Source organism: Plectropomus leopardus, chromosome 20 (genome assembly GCF_008729295.1).
Source record: "Plectropomus leopardus isolate mb chromosome 20, YSFRI_Pleo_2.0, whole genome shotgun sequence".
Taxonomy (NCBI): domain Eukaryota; kingdom Metazoa; phylum Chordata; class Actinopteri; order Perciformes; family Serranidae; genus Plectropomus; species Plectropomus leopardus.
Genome location: NC_056482.1, coordinates 24,326,436 through 24,345,507, shown reverse-complemented (window position 1 = coordinate 24,345,507; position 19,072 = coordinate 24,326,436). Strand labels below are relative to the sequence as shown.

The following is a 19,072-nucleotide window of genomic DNA, read 5'->3' as shown; positions in this document are numbered from 1 at the left end:
AGCAAGTGAGTATCTCTGTCCCAATGCATCAGGTACGAGATATATTATTAGATAGATTATAAATAAATAAATATATAAATGAATGAGTGAGTGGCCATATGATCACGATGTACCTGGTTTACATCAGGGACTGAAGACGTGCTCAGATCTTAATTTCCTTATAGGCCTCAGTCATTTCCATTCATCCACTAGATGCCCTCAGACTTCCCACTTTTCCCACTCTTTCTCCATCACCTGACTGCCCCGCCCACCTGTTCACCTGGCAGGTTGAGGCTGTTCAAACGCTGAGCACCGTTTTGCTACAGTTTCCTGGTTGAACGTCGTGTTTCCCCAAAACGATGCGAAACGGAGTTTGAGGTATGTTTGCTCTCGTTTTGTGGATGATTCAGAGGTTCCCAGCAGCGACGGTAATATAAACCAACTTCTGATCAATGTTTGCTTGTACACTTGCTTTGCCAAATCAGATCACGAGAGCTGAATAAACGCTGCAGTATTAAAAAGCAGTGCGCCTGCGTAAAACAACAGCGTTCAGCGCTCCAACGTGTCTGTTAAAATTAACATTTTACCACGTTTTGTCCCACTTTCCTAAAAAGCCCTGCAGATATTTCATCAGCACTTCTTTCTCCACAGTTTGGAAAAGTGATTCACCTGTAATGTCACCTGTTCTCCGTCTGATTGGCTCTCTGTTGGTCCCTGGATTCATTATATTGGCCTACAAGTGCTGCTGCTGAAGGTGGAGCTAGTTTAACTACTCTGTGTACAGTGAATATTGTCCCTGGTTTCCAATCTAAGGGTTGTGGCCCCTCCAAATGTTAAACATGAATCTGAGGGGTCATGAGATGATAAATGAATTTGGGAAAAAAAGGAAAAGCTGCACAAATCATGTTTTTTTTCCCCTCTATTCATCTGTTTTTGATGTTTTTTTGTTTTTTTTTAGATAATGAGTTATATTACCAGCTCTTAAAATAAAACCATTTGAGAAACTTAGTGGGGACATCGAGCTCTGAGCAGTTCAGAAAACTCATGAGATGAAGCAAAGAGCCCCAACTAGACACATTTTTCCCGAAAAGTTTGGGAACAACTGATTCATCCTTGAATTGTCTTTTTTACACTAATAATTTGTTTTTATGAAAAATCTTACCTTAAAAAGTAACTAATAACAGCTATCAGACAAACAGTAAAAATGAAATGTAATTTAATATAACAATGGTATAGGTTTTCTTTCCATATTGTAGGACACCTATTCAAAATTTTGAGTATAAACTGTTAATTTCTTTCATTTTGGTGATTTTTTTTTTTTTTTTTTGGTCTTTATGTACCAATTTTTCCTTAAATTTATGTTGTAAATGTCTTTCGTTATCCCAAAGTAAAAGTCTTCTGCTATGTTATGTTTTTATTTGGGTGGGACAACTGCATATGTTGTGAATATTTTGGGAGATATGTCCCCTGCATGCCTCTCGAAATCCAAACCTATTAGTGTAAAGTAAAATGAAAATACGCAAGTATAATTTTAAAGTACTTGTACTTCAGTGAAATATGTTAGTAAATGTACATTATGCCCCTAATTTCCTTTCATCTCTATTATCCTCTGACTAATACAAGCAAAATAAATAGCCCACTTTTTAAGTTAAAACATGAGCTGATTAACATCAAGTAACTAAAATATTACTCATCTTCATCATAACCATGTCTATTAACAATATTGCCAACATTGTAATATTAAAAATGGACTTTCACACTTAAAAAATGTTGTATAAAGACAAGAATAGAATATTTTAATGGGTGAAAACTAACAAAACAGAATGTAAAGGTCACATTTCATTAAGTATAAATATATAACAAGTATAAATAGGAGCTGAAGAGAAAGAGTATAAAAATGATGGAAATGTTCGACTCTTACTGACATTTCTCTCCCACAGACAATATCTACAACTCAGTCTGAGTCATGCAGCTTCTGGGAATAATACAGCAGGTAGGAGGAGAGAGAGAGACACGCACGCAGAGAGGGAGAGAGAGGAGGAAGTGGTGAGGATGCTCTATAGTCGCTGCAGCACTTTGCTCCTCATCTCACTTCAGTTTGTCGGTCAGTCTGACACTTAGTCAACGCCGGCGTGTCATCGCTGTTTCACTGACCTGCACCCATCACTGTCGTTATTGCACGACCATGCCTGTTAAGGTAAGAAGGCGGTTTATTCCCGCCGAACAAACTTCCTCTGTCTATTAACTTGAATATAACGTGACGATGGAGCTGCTTGATTAACTTTTCTGTCTTACACTAAGCTGTAGGTGTTTATTCTGTTGTGAATGAGAATGATCATTATTAGAGTATCACGTAGCTCGTACAGGTCTTACGCATTTTGCCTCAGGAGGAAGATGAACTAATGATAGTATCACAAGAGGAAACCAGCTCCACTTCCCTTCAGTCAGCAACAGAAAGTACAATGTCTGCAATGTGCTGAAAGGGGTTGTCATTGTGGACATGTATGCAAAACAGCAGCAGTGTGCATGGCGTGTGAGTGTGCAGGTTTAAATATTTACCTAAGTTCACCTGAGTCTAACAGGTTACATAATACCGTTTACAGCGTATACACCAAGCTTTTATTATTATGCAAGCTTATTAACCCCTCAGAGACTGTTTGGCGCATTTAACACGCTTTTTATTCTTCATTTTTTTGATAATTCTGGCTGTGTTCATGCACATGGCGTACATTTTGGCTTGTGATTGTGTATTTTTGTTTGATCTGTGAATTTCCAGCCCAGCTCATACAAAAAGTCTAAAATACACAGTGTAAGCAAAATTGTTACATTCATACTGCACCACTGAAACCCATTCATACTGCAGTTTTTGATCCAACGGCCATCAAAGCATAAAAACATGGATTGTATTACTCAGGGTGTCATTCTGGGCTTTTGCAATGGAATTTGTCATTTTGACTGTTTTCTACTTGATGATGTCATTTATTTATTTTTTACCATATTTGGCATGGAGAAAATACATACTACTTCCACTAGGTGCACTGTAGCAGTCAATGTTGCTGCAAATCATTGACATATCCCAGGCCCTGATAATAATAATTATTTTAAAATGTACCTTGCATGTAATATATTGAAAATATTTTTTTTTGTGTGTTGTTGTTTTCTTTCATTTAAAAAACATAGGGACATCATGAAAAAAACCTGGCATTTAAAGGGTTAAAATTCTGAAAATTAATGAATATTTGATATTTATGATTAGGTTACAAAAAATCAACTCAATGAAAGTAGAAAATCATATCATATCATATATATTGGGGGAAAATGTCTTTTTGTGTTTTTCATCTAAAAACAGTGGCATCATGAAAAAAACAGGCATTTAAAGGGTTAAAATTCTGAAAAATTACAAAAAAAAAAATAATATTCACGATTAGGACAGATGTTGGATAAAAAATAACTTAATGGAAGTAGAAAATAATATTAATGTATAATAACCTTGTTTTGAAAAGCGATTTTGTGCACAGAGTGGGCCCTAAGGCTTAAGTTTAAGTTTTTGTCATTGCTTTGAGTGGAAAGTGATGCATCTGACATTTCAGAAGGAAAACTAATGCACTTACAAATAATCCAACATGTTTTCAGCCATGTTGTGCTGTTGTGTAACTGTGTGTTTTCAATATGCAAAAATTGCTGCAGAGAAAACCTGAAATCAACCCTCAAAGACTTTACATACATATGATTAACTCCATTCATTACTTAAGTCTGTTTATAAAACTGACTAATCTTTAGCAGGTTTCTTCATCTCCTCAACCTCAAGTTGCAAACAACCTGCAAGAACTGCAAGGCAGATCCTTGTGAAACGCGCTTTCTCACCATGACCCATATGAAACAGTTTCATTTTCCCCGAGTCAGACCACAATACCACATCCTGAGGCAGTACTTAAAATAAACAGAGGCTTGTCTGTCAGGATCTGTGCTGGATTTTGCAAGTGCCCTTAGCACACAAGAAGAGATGTTTTGATAGTAACTTTTTATGTTTCACAAGTTAATATTTGTGTCATTTGAAGAAGTACTTGGCCTTAAAGCTTAAAAACAATTCAGCCAGCCTGTGTTGTAGTCATGACTACTTTAACCGAGACTAAGTCATGACCAAGACAAAAAGTGTATTGAGGTAGAGACACGATCGAGGCAGGGTGAGTCCCACACAGTGTGACACACTTTCGATAAAATGTGTTATATGCAAATGAAATGCACTCCTCAAACAGATCTTAAAGATCTACATTCCCATAAAAACACCTACAGAAAACATGACAAGTCCTCTTTCTTCACCTCTTTTACTGCTGAACTATATGTTTGCGTACGTATGTAAGTGTACTTCAAGAAATGTCTTGATAAAGTAATCAAAAGGCATGACAGAAGTGAATTTTTTTTGTATGGGGAACTCCCTTTGTGTTCTATGAGAACACAAAGAAGCTGAAATCAACTAAACCGTCTTGACTCAATACACTTTTTTTTTTTTTACATATGCAGTTTAGCATTATGCCCACAGTTGTGGTCTTTAATGATCTTAAAATAAAATCCAGAATCCCCTTTGTTTGAAACCGAAACAAGACCAAGTAAACAGTCGAGTCTGAGATGAGACCTTCAAAATTAGTCTCGAGCGGTCTCAAAACCGAAAGCAATCTTGAGTACCAACACACTGCCTTTTACACTTAAGTATATTTAAACATATATAGGCCAATCAATATGCTTCCAAGGTTACCACTTACATACAACACACATGGCATTAGAAGCGTTGCACACTACTGGTTTAGTGGCTTCTTGGAAAAAATATAACTTTTGTCAGATAATATTAATAAAAAGTTATGTAAGGTTACTTGCAGCATTCCTCAAGGCTCAGTGTTAGGCCCATTTTATTTTGTATTATTATGGAAATTATGTTTGTATTTATGATATATTTGTTTCATTTGATTACATTTGAATATATTTTATGTATTTTTGTGAAAAATTTGAAACAACTTTTTGATACTGTGGAAACTTTCAACTTTCAAAGAGTTAGTTCATTTGTAGCAGACTTTATCAGAATCTACTACAACCAAAAGTACATTCATCATCTTTGGCAATCATTTGATGGATTTACGAGGAAAACATATAACAGTTGATGTTAAAATTTAATTGTTATTATTGATAGCAAAGCAAAAATGTCAGACTTACTTTTTTTACTTAAAAAGACAGACATGAGAATTGTAAACGGACAAGTTTTTCAAGAACTAACAAACCCAATGTTTATTTAAAACTCTAGAAATCAGAGATTTTTCAGATTTTAGAACACAAATCACAACATAAAAAAAATAAATTACTACCTGAAAGTATCCAGACCTCGTTTAAAATATGAGAAAATCGATATGATTTGAGAGGAATCTGATTGTTTATTTGTTTAACAGCTGCAGCGAGGAACTGAAAATGTGTGGCACTCTACTTTCATATAAAAATCACTCAAATGTACTTTCATTTACCAATGTAAAACATATAGCATAATGGCTTTAGTATGTGAATTGTTTTTGGGTGTTTTGGTTTTTTTTTCTATTTTCCAAAATTATTTAAATATTTACAGACAAACATACGTGTTCTTATACGTGTAGAGTTTCTCAATATGTCTGATACACAAATCAAGTACTTTGGCAGTTTTAATGACCAATCCACCCCACTTTGGACCTTGATTTGGCCTCTGTAGAGCCTTTGCATTACGAAAGAGCTCATTTTAAATGTGCTGCTAATTGCAGAACATTGTTGCAGCAGTTTGTAATCCTTAAATCTATCATTGGCAGGAACTAATTGAACCGTGATCATTTCTACGTCATTAACATTTCAGTGTGACATAATGTACTTTTAGAACAAGTAGTTATGACAAGGTCCAAGCTGATAGTCCTCATAGGGCTTGGTAGCTTTATCTCTCCAAGTACTAAAAAAAGGACCAATAAAGTAGATACAAGTACAGATATGAACCTAGAAAAACTAATTTTAAAAAGGGAAAAAAGAACTTCATAAACAGTACCAGAAAGTTGGGGTATGTCTTCATTATACTTTAATCAGTTTACAAGCAAGGATGTAAAAGCCATTACAAAATGAAATAAAATCACTACTTTCATTTAAATTTTTTATTAAAAATGGCAGGTTTTGGGTATATGTAGTCATTTATTAAAACATTTGGGGGCTTTCAAAAAGTAGAGTTCGTAGAGGTTAACAAACTCCAATTAAAGACCATTTCTATGTTTTTTTTTACATGAATTAACATTCAATCAATCACACTGCATACATATGACGGAGGTAAATGTTTTTAATATAAACACAACAATATTTCTGCAACAGCAATCCCCACAACTACTCCTTCATGAAGTACTGTATCAGTCGGTTTATTAGTTGTTTCTGTCAACAAAATTGCTCCCGCCTTTTCAGGGATGTGAGGGTCACATGTGTAAGCAACGAAGCACAGCAAACTGTTATAAAACAGGGGAATTTGGTTTGCAATGGTTTCCCAATCCTTCTTAATGAGGATCAAGGGCTGTTGTGAAGGATTCTGGAGTTCAAGACTCAAACAAACACTTGTGGTCCCTCAGAACTTAGCAAGGCCCTGGACAGAGAGGTCTGCACTCTTACGGCTCTGTAAGTCATATGAAAGACCCTCGTGGAGTACGAGGCGAATTTAAACTAGACAGATAAACTGTGGAAGAGATTTCTGTAAGCCCTGAAATGGGAAAGTTGTTTAAATAGTTATAGCCGTGCAGTTTTCGCCAGCATTGACGTTCAAAGCCGTATTAACTCGTCTTCTCTTTACCTACAGGAGCAGTGCACCTGGAAAATGCAGTTTCGGTAACGCTCATTCAGGGTAAATCGCTGCATCTGGTCATTCATCACTGAGGGGAAAGAAGGAACTCAGCCTCACAGTTGGAGGAAGGACGGACTAGCTTCCCCCTAATCAAGTTCTCTCTGTCCAAAAACATGTCAACCAGCAGCGCAGACAGCGTAGGAAGAGGAACCATAACCTCTAGAGCTTCAAAGGATCATAAAAAGGTAAGTTCTTGTAATATTTTTCTTGCAAAGAAAGATCTCAAACATCCTCTACTTTGATGACAGTGACACCCACTATTGCAGAATCATGACATAAAAACGGAAAATGAAGTATTCGAGCACACTAAAAATAAAATAATACATTTTTAGATTTATTGTTAGTATATGTATACAAAATTTTATAAACACCTCTTTGCTTAGAAATTTGAGAAAAGGCTTTGATTTTCTCACTAGTATGTTGCTGTTGATAATTCAAAATCGAATGGGTCATGAATTTACATCAGTATGAAAATGAAGATGTAAATTTCAGTTTCAGAAAAAACAAAGAGCAACACCATAACTGCGGCCGAATGTTGTTTTTGTTAGTCAGCTTTGTTATATAACAGGTGTTTGCTGATGGTGGGAACAGGGTGGTGGTGAGCAAGACGATTAGGCTGATCAGCTTCAGTCTGGTCTTACACAGAGATTTCACTGCTGTTCAGTTTGAGGGAAATAAGCTCAGTTTATGAGACAGATATATTTTGTTGCTATATAAGCTATCTCACACTTTATTTCAGACTTAATGCCTTCATAACAGTTTGTTTAGAAAGGCCAATTTTACCTTCTTTATTTTATTTTGACTGATTTCCTTTATTTATTTTCAAAACAACTTGCAGCTATAAATCAATCAGTAATTGCTTTCAATATGACAAAGACATAAATGCCGATAATAACAAATATTAAACACATATTTGACATTCCCTTAACAAATAAAAATAAATAAACTTCATGCATCATATGACACATCCCTACTATTATGAACACATACAGGGAAGCAACAAAAAGGAAAATACACCAGCAACAATTTATTCACAAATGAATTGCTTAACTATCAGAAATTTGTTTTTTTGTTTTGCATGGGGTTTTTTTTTTGTTCTGTTAGTCCTTCCAACATTTTAGTCCAGACTGAAATGCACTGACAACTATTGGATGGATCCTGTGACATTTTGTACATGCATGCATTAGTGCTGATGTAGACATGTGACCCTCAGCAGGTAGAAAACAGCCTGTTAAAAGTCAAATTTCACATGCAACGTCACATTTGTCACATCATTATTGTATTAAATACATTATGTTAGCGGCTCTCCTGCTAATAGCATCAGCATATTTGCAAATGTTCAGCAGGTAATCGAGGTTCACCAGCTTAGTTGAGCATGTTAGCATGCAAACAGTTGCTATTTATTGATTAAATAAAAAGTGATGAAATTACCAATTTATCGGACAAGTATCGGACAAGCTCAACTTTTGACCTGATAATGGCGTTATAGGAAAAGTTAATCGACTCGGCTGAAATATTAGTTCATCTGGAGGCAAACATATATGTGTGTACCTAATTTGATGGAAATTCATCCAATATTTGTTGAGGAATTTTACTAAAAAACAAAAATGTCAACCTCATGGTGCAAGAGGAAAAGTCAAGGGATCACTAAAGCCTGTAGGATTCAATTTCTGGGGACCGTGAATGTCTGTAAAATATTTAATGACAATCAAATTGAGAGTTGACAGTTTATGTAGATTTTTACCTTGTGGTTTTATTGTCTTTTTAGAAAAGCTTGGGTTTTCTTGTTTTTTGTCCTCATTTGTGCTGATTTCTTTTTAAACAAGCATGTTGTCTTCTTCTCTGCTGTGGTTTGTCAGCCCACCGCGGCTGCCCTGAAAGGAGCCATCCAGCTGGGAATCGGTTACGCTGTGGGAAACCTCAGCTCTAAACCTGACAGAGATGTTCTCATGCAGGACTTCTCTGTGGTGGAGAGCGTTTTCCTGCCCAGGTACTCTCTATTTCACATCATTTCATTTTCAGTTGTTGACGTTTAGCAGATTCACACAGTCACAGTCTAGTTCAGATTAACAAACATAAGGGTTTGGTTCACTCAAATTAAAAAAGATGATGTTTTTTTTCACGTCCCTTTTGTGATAATTAGGTAATCAGATCGGTTTTATCTCGTGAGATTTTGAGATATCTGTCTCTGCATCCATCCCAGTGAAATGTGGGGGAATGTTAGTGTGTTTGTTCTGGAAAAGATTTTAAACTTTTAAACTTCATTTTAACACTTTTCAAACTCCCGAAGAGCAAGTTGTACAATTTTCACATGTCAAACAACTTAAAATACTTTATCCTTTACTTTAAAGGTTCCTTTCCAGAAAATTATAATAATATTTTTTTTAAAAATGGCGCCCATACATTTAAAGATTATCCAATATTACACACAGTCTTACTGTTACAACAAAGTACAGATGTTCCAGCATATGCATTTGTATTAAATAAATCAAGTGAAGTCACTAACCTGTTACAGTAAATTGAAACTTTTGTAATCCTAACTTAAATACATTTTCTTTGTTCTCCAGTGAGGGCAGCAACCTGACTCCAGCACATCACTACCCAGATTTTCGTCTAAAAACGTACGCACCGCTGGCGTTCCGCTACTTCAGAGAGCTGTTTGGCATCAAACCAGACGACTATCTGGTCAGTGTGGAAATTTACATCATGACTCAGAACGATGTGACGGAAGTTTGGGTTGATTTCATTGCAACACTTACTCACGCTAAGACTGTTGGGTTGCTCTGAATTTCAGTACTCCATCTGCAATGAGCCTCTGATCGAGCTGTCCAACCCCGGCGCCAGCAGTTCCTGGTTCTACCTCACCAGCGATGACGAGTTCATCATTAAGACAGTGCAGCCTAAAGAGGCTGAGTTCCTGCAGAAGCTGCTTCCTGGTTACTACATGGTGAGCTGCCCCCCCCCCAAAAAAACAGTGCACACCAGAAAAAATATATGTAGCAAACTGCTAAAAGGTTAAATTTGGACATGAGGGCAGATGAATTATACTGTTCTAGTCTGACTAACACTGAAAAGGCATTTAATAAATGTTTATTATACATCTACTTATCTTGAGACGATTATATTTATCTTTCTATCAGTTTCAGTAAATTCAAGGTTAAAACTGAAAGCTTAGTAGACGTCTAGTCTTAGCCTAGATTACAGAGTAAACACAATCTGCATATGTGACAAAAAACAAACATTACAAATGTAATGTTCATGCGGGGATATGCAGTTTCACAGTTTTTATGTGTTTTTATATTTTTGATTATAACTATAATAGGGCTCGATGTAGCAGATAAATCCTGTTTTATAACAGGGCTAAAGCTTTGAGACAATGTTTAACTGACTTCTATGGCTGCCATTAGCCGATTATTAGCCAAGGATTCAAGTTTCTCTTATAATGGTGCTTTGACTTGACCACAGTGCAACAATAAGACCAGTGACATCTATATGTTTCTATTTAACATATAATCCTGAAAAAATCTGCTCCGTTTTTGTTGCAGAATCTGAATCAGAATCCGAGGACGTTGCTGCCCAAGTTCTACGGACTGTATTGCATCCAGTGCAGCGGCGCTACCATCCGCGTGGTGGTGATGAACAATGTGCTGCCGCGTGCCATGAAGATGCACTACAAGTACGACCTGAAGGGCTCCTCGTACAAACGCCGCGCCTCACGCAAAGAGCGTCTCAAGTCCTCGCCCACGTTCAAAGACCTGGACTTCCAGGAGATGCACGAGGGCCTGCACTTCGACCCCGACACCTACAGTGCCCTGATGAAGACCCTGCAGAGGGACTGTCGGGTGCGTTCACATGATGATCTACTTGTAATGGGCTGTGTCAGAGTAAACACTGTGGCCTGAAGCTGGCTTTAATGGAAAGACAGTACAGTAGAGTTTACAAAATTGTAAAAGTTTATCCTCTTGGGACAAATAATTTGCTCAGAAAATGTTTTGGAAATCTAGTTTAACAACTCTGCCACTGTGAGGTTTTTGAGTTTTTTTGAACACAAGGCTATGTTTATTAAGATCAGTTTTGGGTCAAAGTCTTGCTAAAGGGAATTTCAACCTCCCCGCTGAGCTTGAAAAAAAAGGTTAAATGGTCCCAAAAATAACAAGGGTTAATCCCTGCGGACTATGAATATCTACAGCAAACTTCTAATGAGTTTAGAGACTGTATGTTTGACTCAAGAAATGAGTTGAATGAACATGCTATTATAATGTTTGCATTTTTATCATTATGTTGGGTTTTTGGGATTTTTTTTTTAATAAGACTGCAACTGGTTATCAGTTAATTACTTCTAAAACAGTTCTTGACACAAAAATATTTAATTTACATAATGTAACAGTGCAAATTCTCACATATCAGAAGCTGAACCCAGAAAATTGGCTAAATAGGCTCAATTACATAAGAAATAAGTTGGCACTTGGTTGTTCAATCACTTTATTTACTTATCTTTTTAACACTCACAGTGGGTTTTAATTTTTCGTCAACACAGCCTGGACTGAATTCAGCCAGTGATCATGAAACCTCTCCAGCCATTAGATAACATTATGCAACCACTACAGCCCACTTCTGTGAGACACAGCCACCCCTCCCCTCACTCAGTCTCAAGCTCTTATGATGGCCTCATTAGCGCCTGCCTGTTATTTCATTAGTGTGAAACAACAGTGATCGCTTGAAGGAGGATTAACACCCAATTCAGGGAAGCACCTGACTCATATGATCAGGCTGAGCAGCAGGACTGTGGAGAACAAACTGGCCCGTCTGGGTGTAACATGCTCTTATTGCACGACCTCAGTGTGTTAGGTAACACAGTGGGAAGTCAGGGCCTCTTTGTTTATGGGAGTTACTTCATGACGTCAGTATTTGGTCAGAAGGATTGAGACTTATGTTGCTCTGTACCATTGCTCTATCAGGTCAAAGTTTAGCTTCTTTAACTGGAAGGGCTTGGGTGTAGGGGAGTACAGCTTGTTTAAAAGTTCAACATTAAGAGCATATCTATGATTCAGAGTCTGAGCCGGGAATTGTTTTCACACAGCTCTCAACATGGAAGTGGTTGAGCTGGCTGTTAGCCGCTATGACAGAGCTGCAACTTCATTTCTGCAACAACACCGTCTAGTCGGACACACACCGGGACTCACATCCACTGACATGCATGTACAGTCAAACCATCTTACACAACAAAAAACAGAAAAGCTCGTCAGACACACACATTGGAACTCACATGCATTAACATGCACGTACAGCCAAACCATCTTACACAACAAAAAACAGAGGAGCTGGGATTATAGTACACACAGAGAGGATGTGAGTTCATTCTCCGCTCAGGATGCCATAACTCCTCTATATCTTTACATAACAAACAGTGGTTTGCTGCTGTGTTAAAGCTATTAGTTTCATATACTGCCACTTTAAGAAGAATTTCTCTTTTGTCTTGCCCTGTATTACAGGGAGGTTGAAGTCCCTCACCTCAGTCCTGAAAGCCAGGTGCAGTGGCCCATTGTGTGTCCCAATTCCATAGTACATACTAAATCTAACCATGCATATGTATAGTCTTGTCTCTCTGAAATAGATGCTGTAATGCATACTGAATTTGCTTGATGTTACTGTAGTAAGACAGCTGCAGGATCTCAGAATACTGGGAAGAAAGGCATTTAAATTAAATCTTAATGAAAAGGGACAGGTTTGACAGCCCATTCTGACTTTTAGTCTGACTTTTTTTTATATAAATCTTTTAGTTAAAGTGTTTCTGCTAATTGCTGAAGTTGCTCATGTCCAGTTTCTGTCTCTTGTCAGGTCCTGGAGAGCTTTAAGATCATGGACTACAGTCTCCTGTTGGGAATTCATGTTTTGGACCGGAAGCCGCTGAGCAGAGGAAACCGATGTGACAGCAGGAAAGGACAGAAAGTCCTTTACTCCACCGCCCTCGAGTCCATCCAGGGGAATGCGAAGGCACCTGAACCGGTGGCTGATGACGACGAAACGTGAGAACAGTTTTGCAGTTTCTTCATTTGTTAACATCATTTCTGCACTTTTTTTTCTTTGGCTCTGCAGGGCAGTTATGAAAAAGTAACATTTTACATCACATCACATTTCACAGCTTGGTTTCATATTAATAGTATTTTTGCAGCTACCTTATAGTGGGTTATTAAAGTAGGTTATGTGAAGACAGAAATACTATTGTGAAATTTTGCACAATAGTCCAAGGCGGTCAAAACGACACGTTTGATTAGGGTGATGATTTTCCTGATGGTGGCACTATAATAACTCTTTACTATGAAATGAAACAACTAAAGAAAATTACGAGATCCATTACTTTGTTTTCTTCATTGACACATATTTATTTTTTCAGATTGGGTGGAATTCCTGCCAAACATAAAGATGAGAACCTTCTCATCTTTTTAGGAATCATTGACATCCTTCAGTCCTACAGGTGAGCTCGCAGCATTAAGCACAGACAAATACATTTTTAGTCTGCTGAAATTCTCCAATGTACATTCATTTTTCACCAGAGGGCCATTTGAATGAAGTAATTTAGACTTTTTCATGATTAATCGTAAAAATTTAAAAATTAAAACAAAATTTTAAATCTGTTGCAATATAGTAAATTAAATTACATCAAAAACTCAATGTTATAAGATTAATAAAATATGTTTTTAATACTTACTTTCAAAAATGTTCCTTTAATTGATTGTAACTCATTTTCAGGTAATTTTCCTGTCAGTTTTTACCAAATTCTTGCCTTTTTTAGAGGGGACAAGTCTTGTTATATTTCTCATTGCCTTCAAGTCATGTTTCTGAAAGAAATAAAACCTACTTGCTCAGGTTTCAAAAGATTAATATGTATGTAAAATGTTTCTGCCTAAATTTTAATTCATTTTTATTCAGTCTCATTTTGTTGGCTAAGTCCAGAAATTATGCAATGGAGGATAATGTGCGCCACCTGGCTGCCAACAGATGACGATTGGTGAAATTTTTTTTAATTTTAAATTTTTATTTTCAGATTCATCAAAAAGGTGGAGCACTCCTGGAAAGCTCTTGTACATGACGGGGTACGTTACTGCCCACTCTCCTTCTTACCTTCTTCCTGGCTTATATGTCCAAGTATATGCATGTGTATGTGCACAGAAGTATATGTGTGTGTTTGTATCTGACGGCGTTCTCTGTTTCTCAGGACACGGTGTCAGTTCACAGGCCCAGCTTTTACGCAGACAGATTTCTGAAATTCATGGGCTCGACTGTGTTTAAAAAGCTTCACCGTGAGTTTCTGAGTGTATTCAGTTTTCTGAAAAATACAGCTAGATTAGTGAGCTTCTCTTTTAAAAACTCCTCTTTTCTTTGCGTCTCTCAGCTTTAAGAGGAGCATCATCAAAGAGGAAGAGGAGCTCCCTCTACGCAGTGAAGTCAGCGTCTCAGGAGGTGCTGTCCCCACAGAAGGAGGAGAAGAAGGAGGAGAAGAAGGCTCAAAGCATGGACAACCTGGACGGAAACTGTAAGCCAAAGGAATGCATTTATCAGGAAATTCAAGCAAACATTTTTTGTAATGTTTGCTTAAAGACTCTGCTTGATTCACTGATCGATGATCTGTCCGATAACAACAGTTTACAGTTCCTCCAAACAACCGGATCTCCTTCCGAGAGTTTCCTTCGAGTGTACCGAAAATGACGACGAGGATCTTGATAACAGGTACTTCAAGCATGCAGCTCTCAGATCTGAGATCAGATCTGAGCTCTCTATCTTAAAGAAGTTACCAAGAAGTTTAAAAAAATAAGATTGTCTGACACTTACAAAAAGGATGATGCAAGGTACTGAACTGAGCAGTGACAAGTTTTGCGATCCAAAAAGATGTTAGCTCCCTGAATGTTAAAGTTACAGTGTATGTACTGTATTACAGTGCACATGGTGTACAAGGTGTTATGAATTCTTATTGAAAAGGCTGATACAGTCAAAATGCATATCGCTGCTGTCAGGCGCAAATCTAACAAGCTTTTTTAAATACATTTCATTGTTTGAGAAATGGTTAAATCAAATGGTAAAATAATTACATTTAAAAAAAAAACTACTGATTTCCTATATATACAAAATTTTTCAGAAGTGGACCTATGCGCAGAAAACAGAGCTTTAGTGAGCTCCTTTACATCTTTGCAGTATATTAACTTGCATTTTTCTTTTTCAGTGAAGAGCGACGAGCCTCCAGTTCAACGATCGCTCTGGACGACCCTCTGCCGTCTGTCAGCAGGAGCACATCAGACTCTGAGCTGGACGTCTACTTGGTATGACATGTTTTATTTTATACAGTCTGTGTGAAAATAACATTACAGTTACTCTCCTAATTACGGGACATTTGTCTATATTGTTGGCCTGTCAGCGTTAACATGTTATTTGCAATGTGATTAAGGTCCATACTGGGTTTTTTTGTGTTTGTGTTTGTTTTTTAATATCCCGTTAATCTCCAACTGACATTCCCGTCTCTAAGAGGCTGCACTGGGCTGGGTTTTAAGGCTAGAGTAATAAGTGAAGATAATCCTTTATTTGTCCCACAACAGGGAAATTTGCATTATTACAGCAGCAAAATGATATCAAATCAAGCTATGTACAGCATTAAAAAGCAAAAAGAACAATATAAACAGTATGAACAAAACGCAAAACTGAACTGTTGAGAAAAACATTTACAACAATTGCACATTGTGATAAGTTGCATATGATGATAATAAAATTGCACATTGTGACATTGAAATTGCACAGGTTTAAGTCAATTTTGGTAATACTGGTATCATATGAAACTACAAGACCCAATAAATCCAGTGGTGCCAACCATTTCATGCTATATTCTCAGGAGGAGGGCCTAATAAAGAAAAACAGTATGGTCTCCAGTTAATCCTGAAAATCAATCATTTACTATACTTATTAAGACTTTTATTAAGACATATTAAGACTTTGTTTTCCCAAACTAATGCATTTTTGGTAATTTACAGCAACATTCTTTATTTATTGCATCTTTTATTCGCCATTCTCATCGCTTAATAACTTTTTTTCAATAACAAAAACACTGGTTGTATTTGGGGACATAATTCGTGATGAATCCAGGGGTCACTGGGTGTTTCTGCATTTCCAGCGTCACGCAGTCTCACCCAGGCGACCCAGCTGGAGTTGATCAGTCGTTTGAGTCCCGCCACCGAAAATCTGTAAGCAGCAAATGACATCGATACAACATTCTGTTAATTATTAATTCATCATTTCTTTTGGAAGAGACACTGTTAATGTGGGCGATGTGCGCGCCATCAACAAAAGGCACAGGGGTGCTTATGATGATTCAGTTTTGCCTCAGAATATCCAAATTGGAAACACGTCCACTATACATGCTTACAGCTTCCTGCCAATCTTTTGCTGCTAATCCAGTGAGCAGTTTCTGAATTCTTCGTGGCACTTTCTCCTTTGCTGGTGCTAGATTTTGAGTCCAAGAGGCCTCGCTGGCATCCTGTGACGTCTACGCTGCATGACTCAGCAGAGTTCTGTCCCCTGCACTCCCCCCTCTTAGTCTTTACGTCCGTGTCAGCCTGAGAAACCTCCATGAATCCCCTTTTCTGCAGCGCTTCTCTTATATAACCACCAAATCCTCACTCAGGCTTATATGAAGCCGTTCTTCAGCCCACATTAAGCAGTTCCACTCAGGCGCTGTGGGAAGCCGGCAGACTTTGGAGTTAATCTGATCTCAAAGCCTCTGACAGAAGACAGAGGGATTCAAATATTATAGTGAGGGTTAAAAGGGAAATCAAGGACTTTTCTGACAGCCATTTGTCTTTTTTTTTCACTCATTTCACTCGTTTTTAAGTGCTAGCTCAAGAGATCATCTGTACATCCCAAAACAGTGGGTTTTTCTTTTATGCATATTTTACCCAATTAATCACCAATTGCATGCACATTACACTATAGCTTAACATTTTCCAATGCTCTTTTAGTGTTTTAAATATCAGAATATCTACTTTCAGGCGTTATTTAATTTGTCTAAGATATAAAACTTAACATCTAGATGTATAAAATTTGCTTAATACTGTTAAAACAAAATTTATTTTCCCCAAAAAAATCTTAATATCCAACTCCTGAGAGGGTCTTTTTGTACAACAACATGATATTTTGAAGTATATAAACATTACAGTTAACTTTCACGAAATGAAAATGCACTGAAATAGAAACAGCTAAGGCTACACTCATACAAATTTGGAGCTTCGCCATTGGTAACATCACCTAACCATTGTTGACACAAAGACCCAACCCTAATCTCAGTTTACGAGCCTAAACTCGGCCTGATCTAATATATCTATATTTTTTCTCATATTACATCTATGAAAAGGCCAAAGGGGCGTCTACAAACCCGAACCTGACCTGAGCCCTGATGCTTTGTTGAGATGCAGCACTTTCTTTCCTTGCATTGCTACTGTTGTTCTGCACCTGTACTCAACCATGTGCACACTTTCCACTTTCTTTGCTTGAAATAAGTATGCTGCTAAATCATGCAAAAACTATTTCTTTGAACTGAATTGTTTGACTTTTCAAAGAGAATGAATAATGTTTCTATAAGCAGAGTCTGTGGCCCCTTAGGCCCCTGAGCCTCTGCCAACAGAGCAATCGCTGCAAGAAAATGTTGGCATTGAATGTTTCTGCAAACTACAGATACGTTATATTTGTAGTTCTTATGTTTCATATAAGCCCATTTGAGTTTTTTTGCTCTCCCTTCATGGTATATTGCCATTTGTTTTAATTTTGTGTATTTTAAATTGTGCAAAATAAAAAAAAAAACATCAACATCAAAACATGTCAATCTGTGTCTAGTTAACAAATGCACAAGTCTTAATTAGTTTGACTGTTGTCCTTTGTTACTTAAATAAAAAAATAATCTTTTTTTATTTTCTAGTGAGAAACAAGTGATGGCTCCTCTGCAGCCACCTGGACCTCTGACCTTTGACCTTCCAGTCCCTTACCACAGTCAGTGTCGAGACACCAGGTGACACAAATGTGACACAAACTATAAGTAACGTGTTGATGTCCGTTTCTTCACTGTGAGCTTCACTCTGTGCCTCTGTGACTTTTCCTCTTCGAGTCAAAGCAAATGTGCCAAATCACTGGTTCTTTTCTAGAAATATAAAACACTACGGAGATGTTCCTTCTCCTGCCATTTGCACTTTGCTGCTAATTTATAAACAGTGCTAACAAAAAAAAAACAAAAAAAACATTTGACCTCTCCTCTTGAATGTGTGAATTTTGTGCAAGTGTCCTCAGCAGCTGGAACTCTGAGAAACTGTCTTGTCATTTAATTCACCAGGAAAAATAATGCTGTTAATTTCAAATCATATAATTATAAACAGAGGAGCTATGTCGAGATCATTCATTGAAACCTGGAGCGACATCAGTTTTCTTGTGCTGCGTTCAGACACCTTTCACAATCACAGATCTTTAAAGCCTGAGCAAATTCATGTTTTCTCCCAAAAACATTTGGAAAAAGGCAATGAGCAACAAAATTTTCTGCAAATTGAAAAAAAAAGGTAAAAGGTGACAAGAAAATGACCACGGTTTAAGAAGGAGCAATAAAGAGGAAAAATCATTGTAAATTATCAAATAACTGGGGAAAAAATCAAGAAAACTATATTTAGAATTCTCATAATTATGTATTAAAAATGGATTTACAAAAATAAGAATTATTATATTTTATATTTTTGCTTTATTTTAGCTTTTTTTCAGGCAATTTCTATGCTTTTGTTCTTTTGCTGTTATTTTTTTTATTTTGTTAATTCCAGGTAATTTTCTTGTAACTTTTTGCTCATTTTTGTGTTATGTTTAATTAGCTTGCTCATTGCCTTCATTCCGTGTTTTTGAAAGATATCAAGCCAGCTTGCTCAGGTTTCAAAGGGTTAAGACATTCAAAGATGCATGAGTGATACCGTGTTTATACCCCTATAAACATTAAGAGTAACTTATTTTAAGATTAGAATTTGCATAAAACAACATATTATATGATATTAATTTATTCTGTAGCCTATGTCTATTTCTTTTTTCAAACATGCATCTGATGCCACCATGTCAAAAATGCTCAGTTTCTCGTTATATTAAGATGTATTTCATATTACGATGTATTTTTCCTGTCATTGATACAGCGACACGCTGTATAGTTTTCAGTCT

General features: G+C 36.9%; 1 protein-coding gene across 5 annotated transcripts; it reads left to right on the top strand.

Moving 5' to 3' along the window:
* Positions 1-234: 234 nt before the first annotated feature.
* Positions 235-18,332, top strand: pip5k1ba (phosphatidylinositol-4-phosphate 5-kinase, type I, beta a). 5 transcript variants are annotated; one of them, XM_042509095.1, is made up of 16 exons: positions 235-357; positions 1,920-1,972; positions 2,089-2,176; positions 6,812-7,041; positions 8,716-8,846; positions 9,424-9,541; positions 9,651-9,803; positions 10,402-10,698; positions 12,695-12,882; positions 13,251-13,331; positions 13,902-13,950; positions 14,073-14,157; positions 14,250-14,390; positions 14,500-14,584; positions 15,075-15,171; positions 16,014-16,073. In XM_042509095.1, exons 4-16 carry the CDS (start codon positions 6,970-6,972, stop codon positions 16,050-16,052), a joined length of 1,536 nt encoding a protein of 511 aa, XP_042365029.1. In that variant the 5' UTR covers positions 235-357; positions 1,920-1,972; positions 2,089-2,176; positions 6,812-6,969; the 3' UTR covers positions 16,053-16,073. The 5 variants fall into 5 exon arrangements, with proteins under 5 accessions (XP_042365029.1, XP_042365030.1, XP_042365028.1 ...); XM_042509094.1 differs by lacking the exon at positions 235-357 and having other exon boundaries at positions 1,936-1,972; positions 2,077-2,176; XM_042509096.1 differs by lacking the exons at positions 1,920-1,972; positions 2,089-2,176 and having other exon boundaries at positions 340-357.
* Positions 18,333-19,072: the final 740 nt, after the last annotated feature.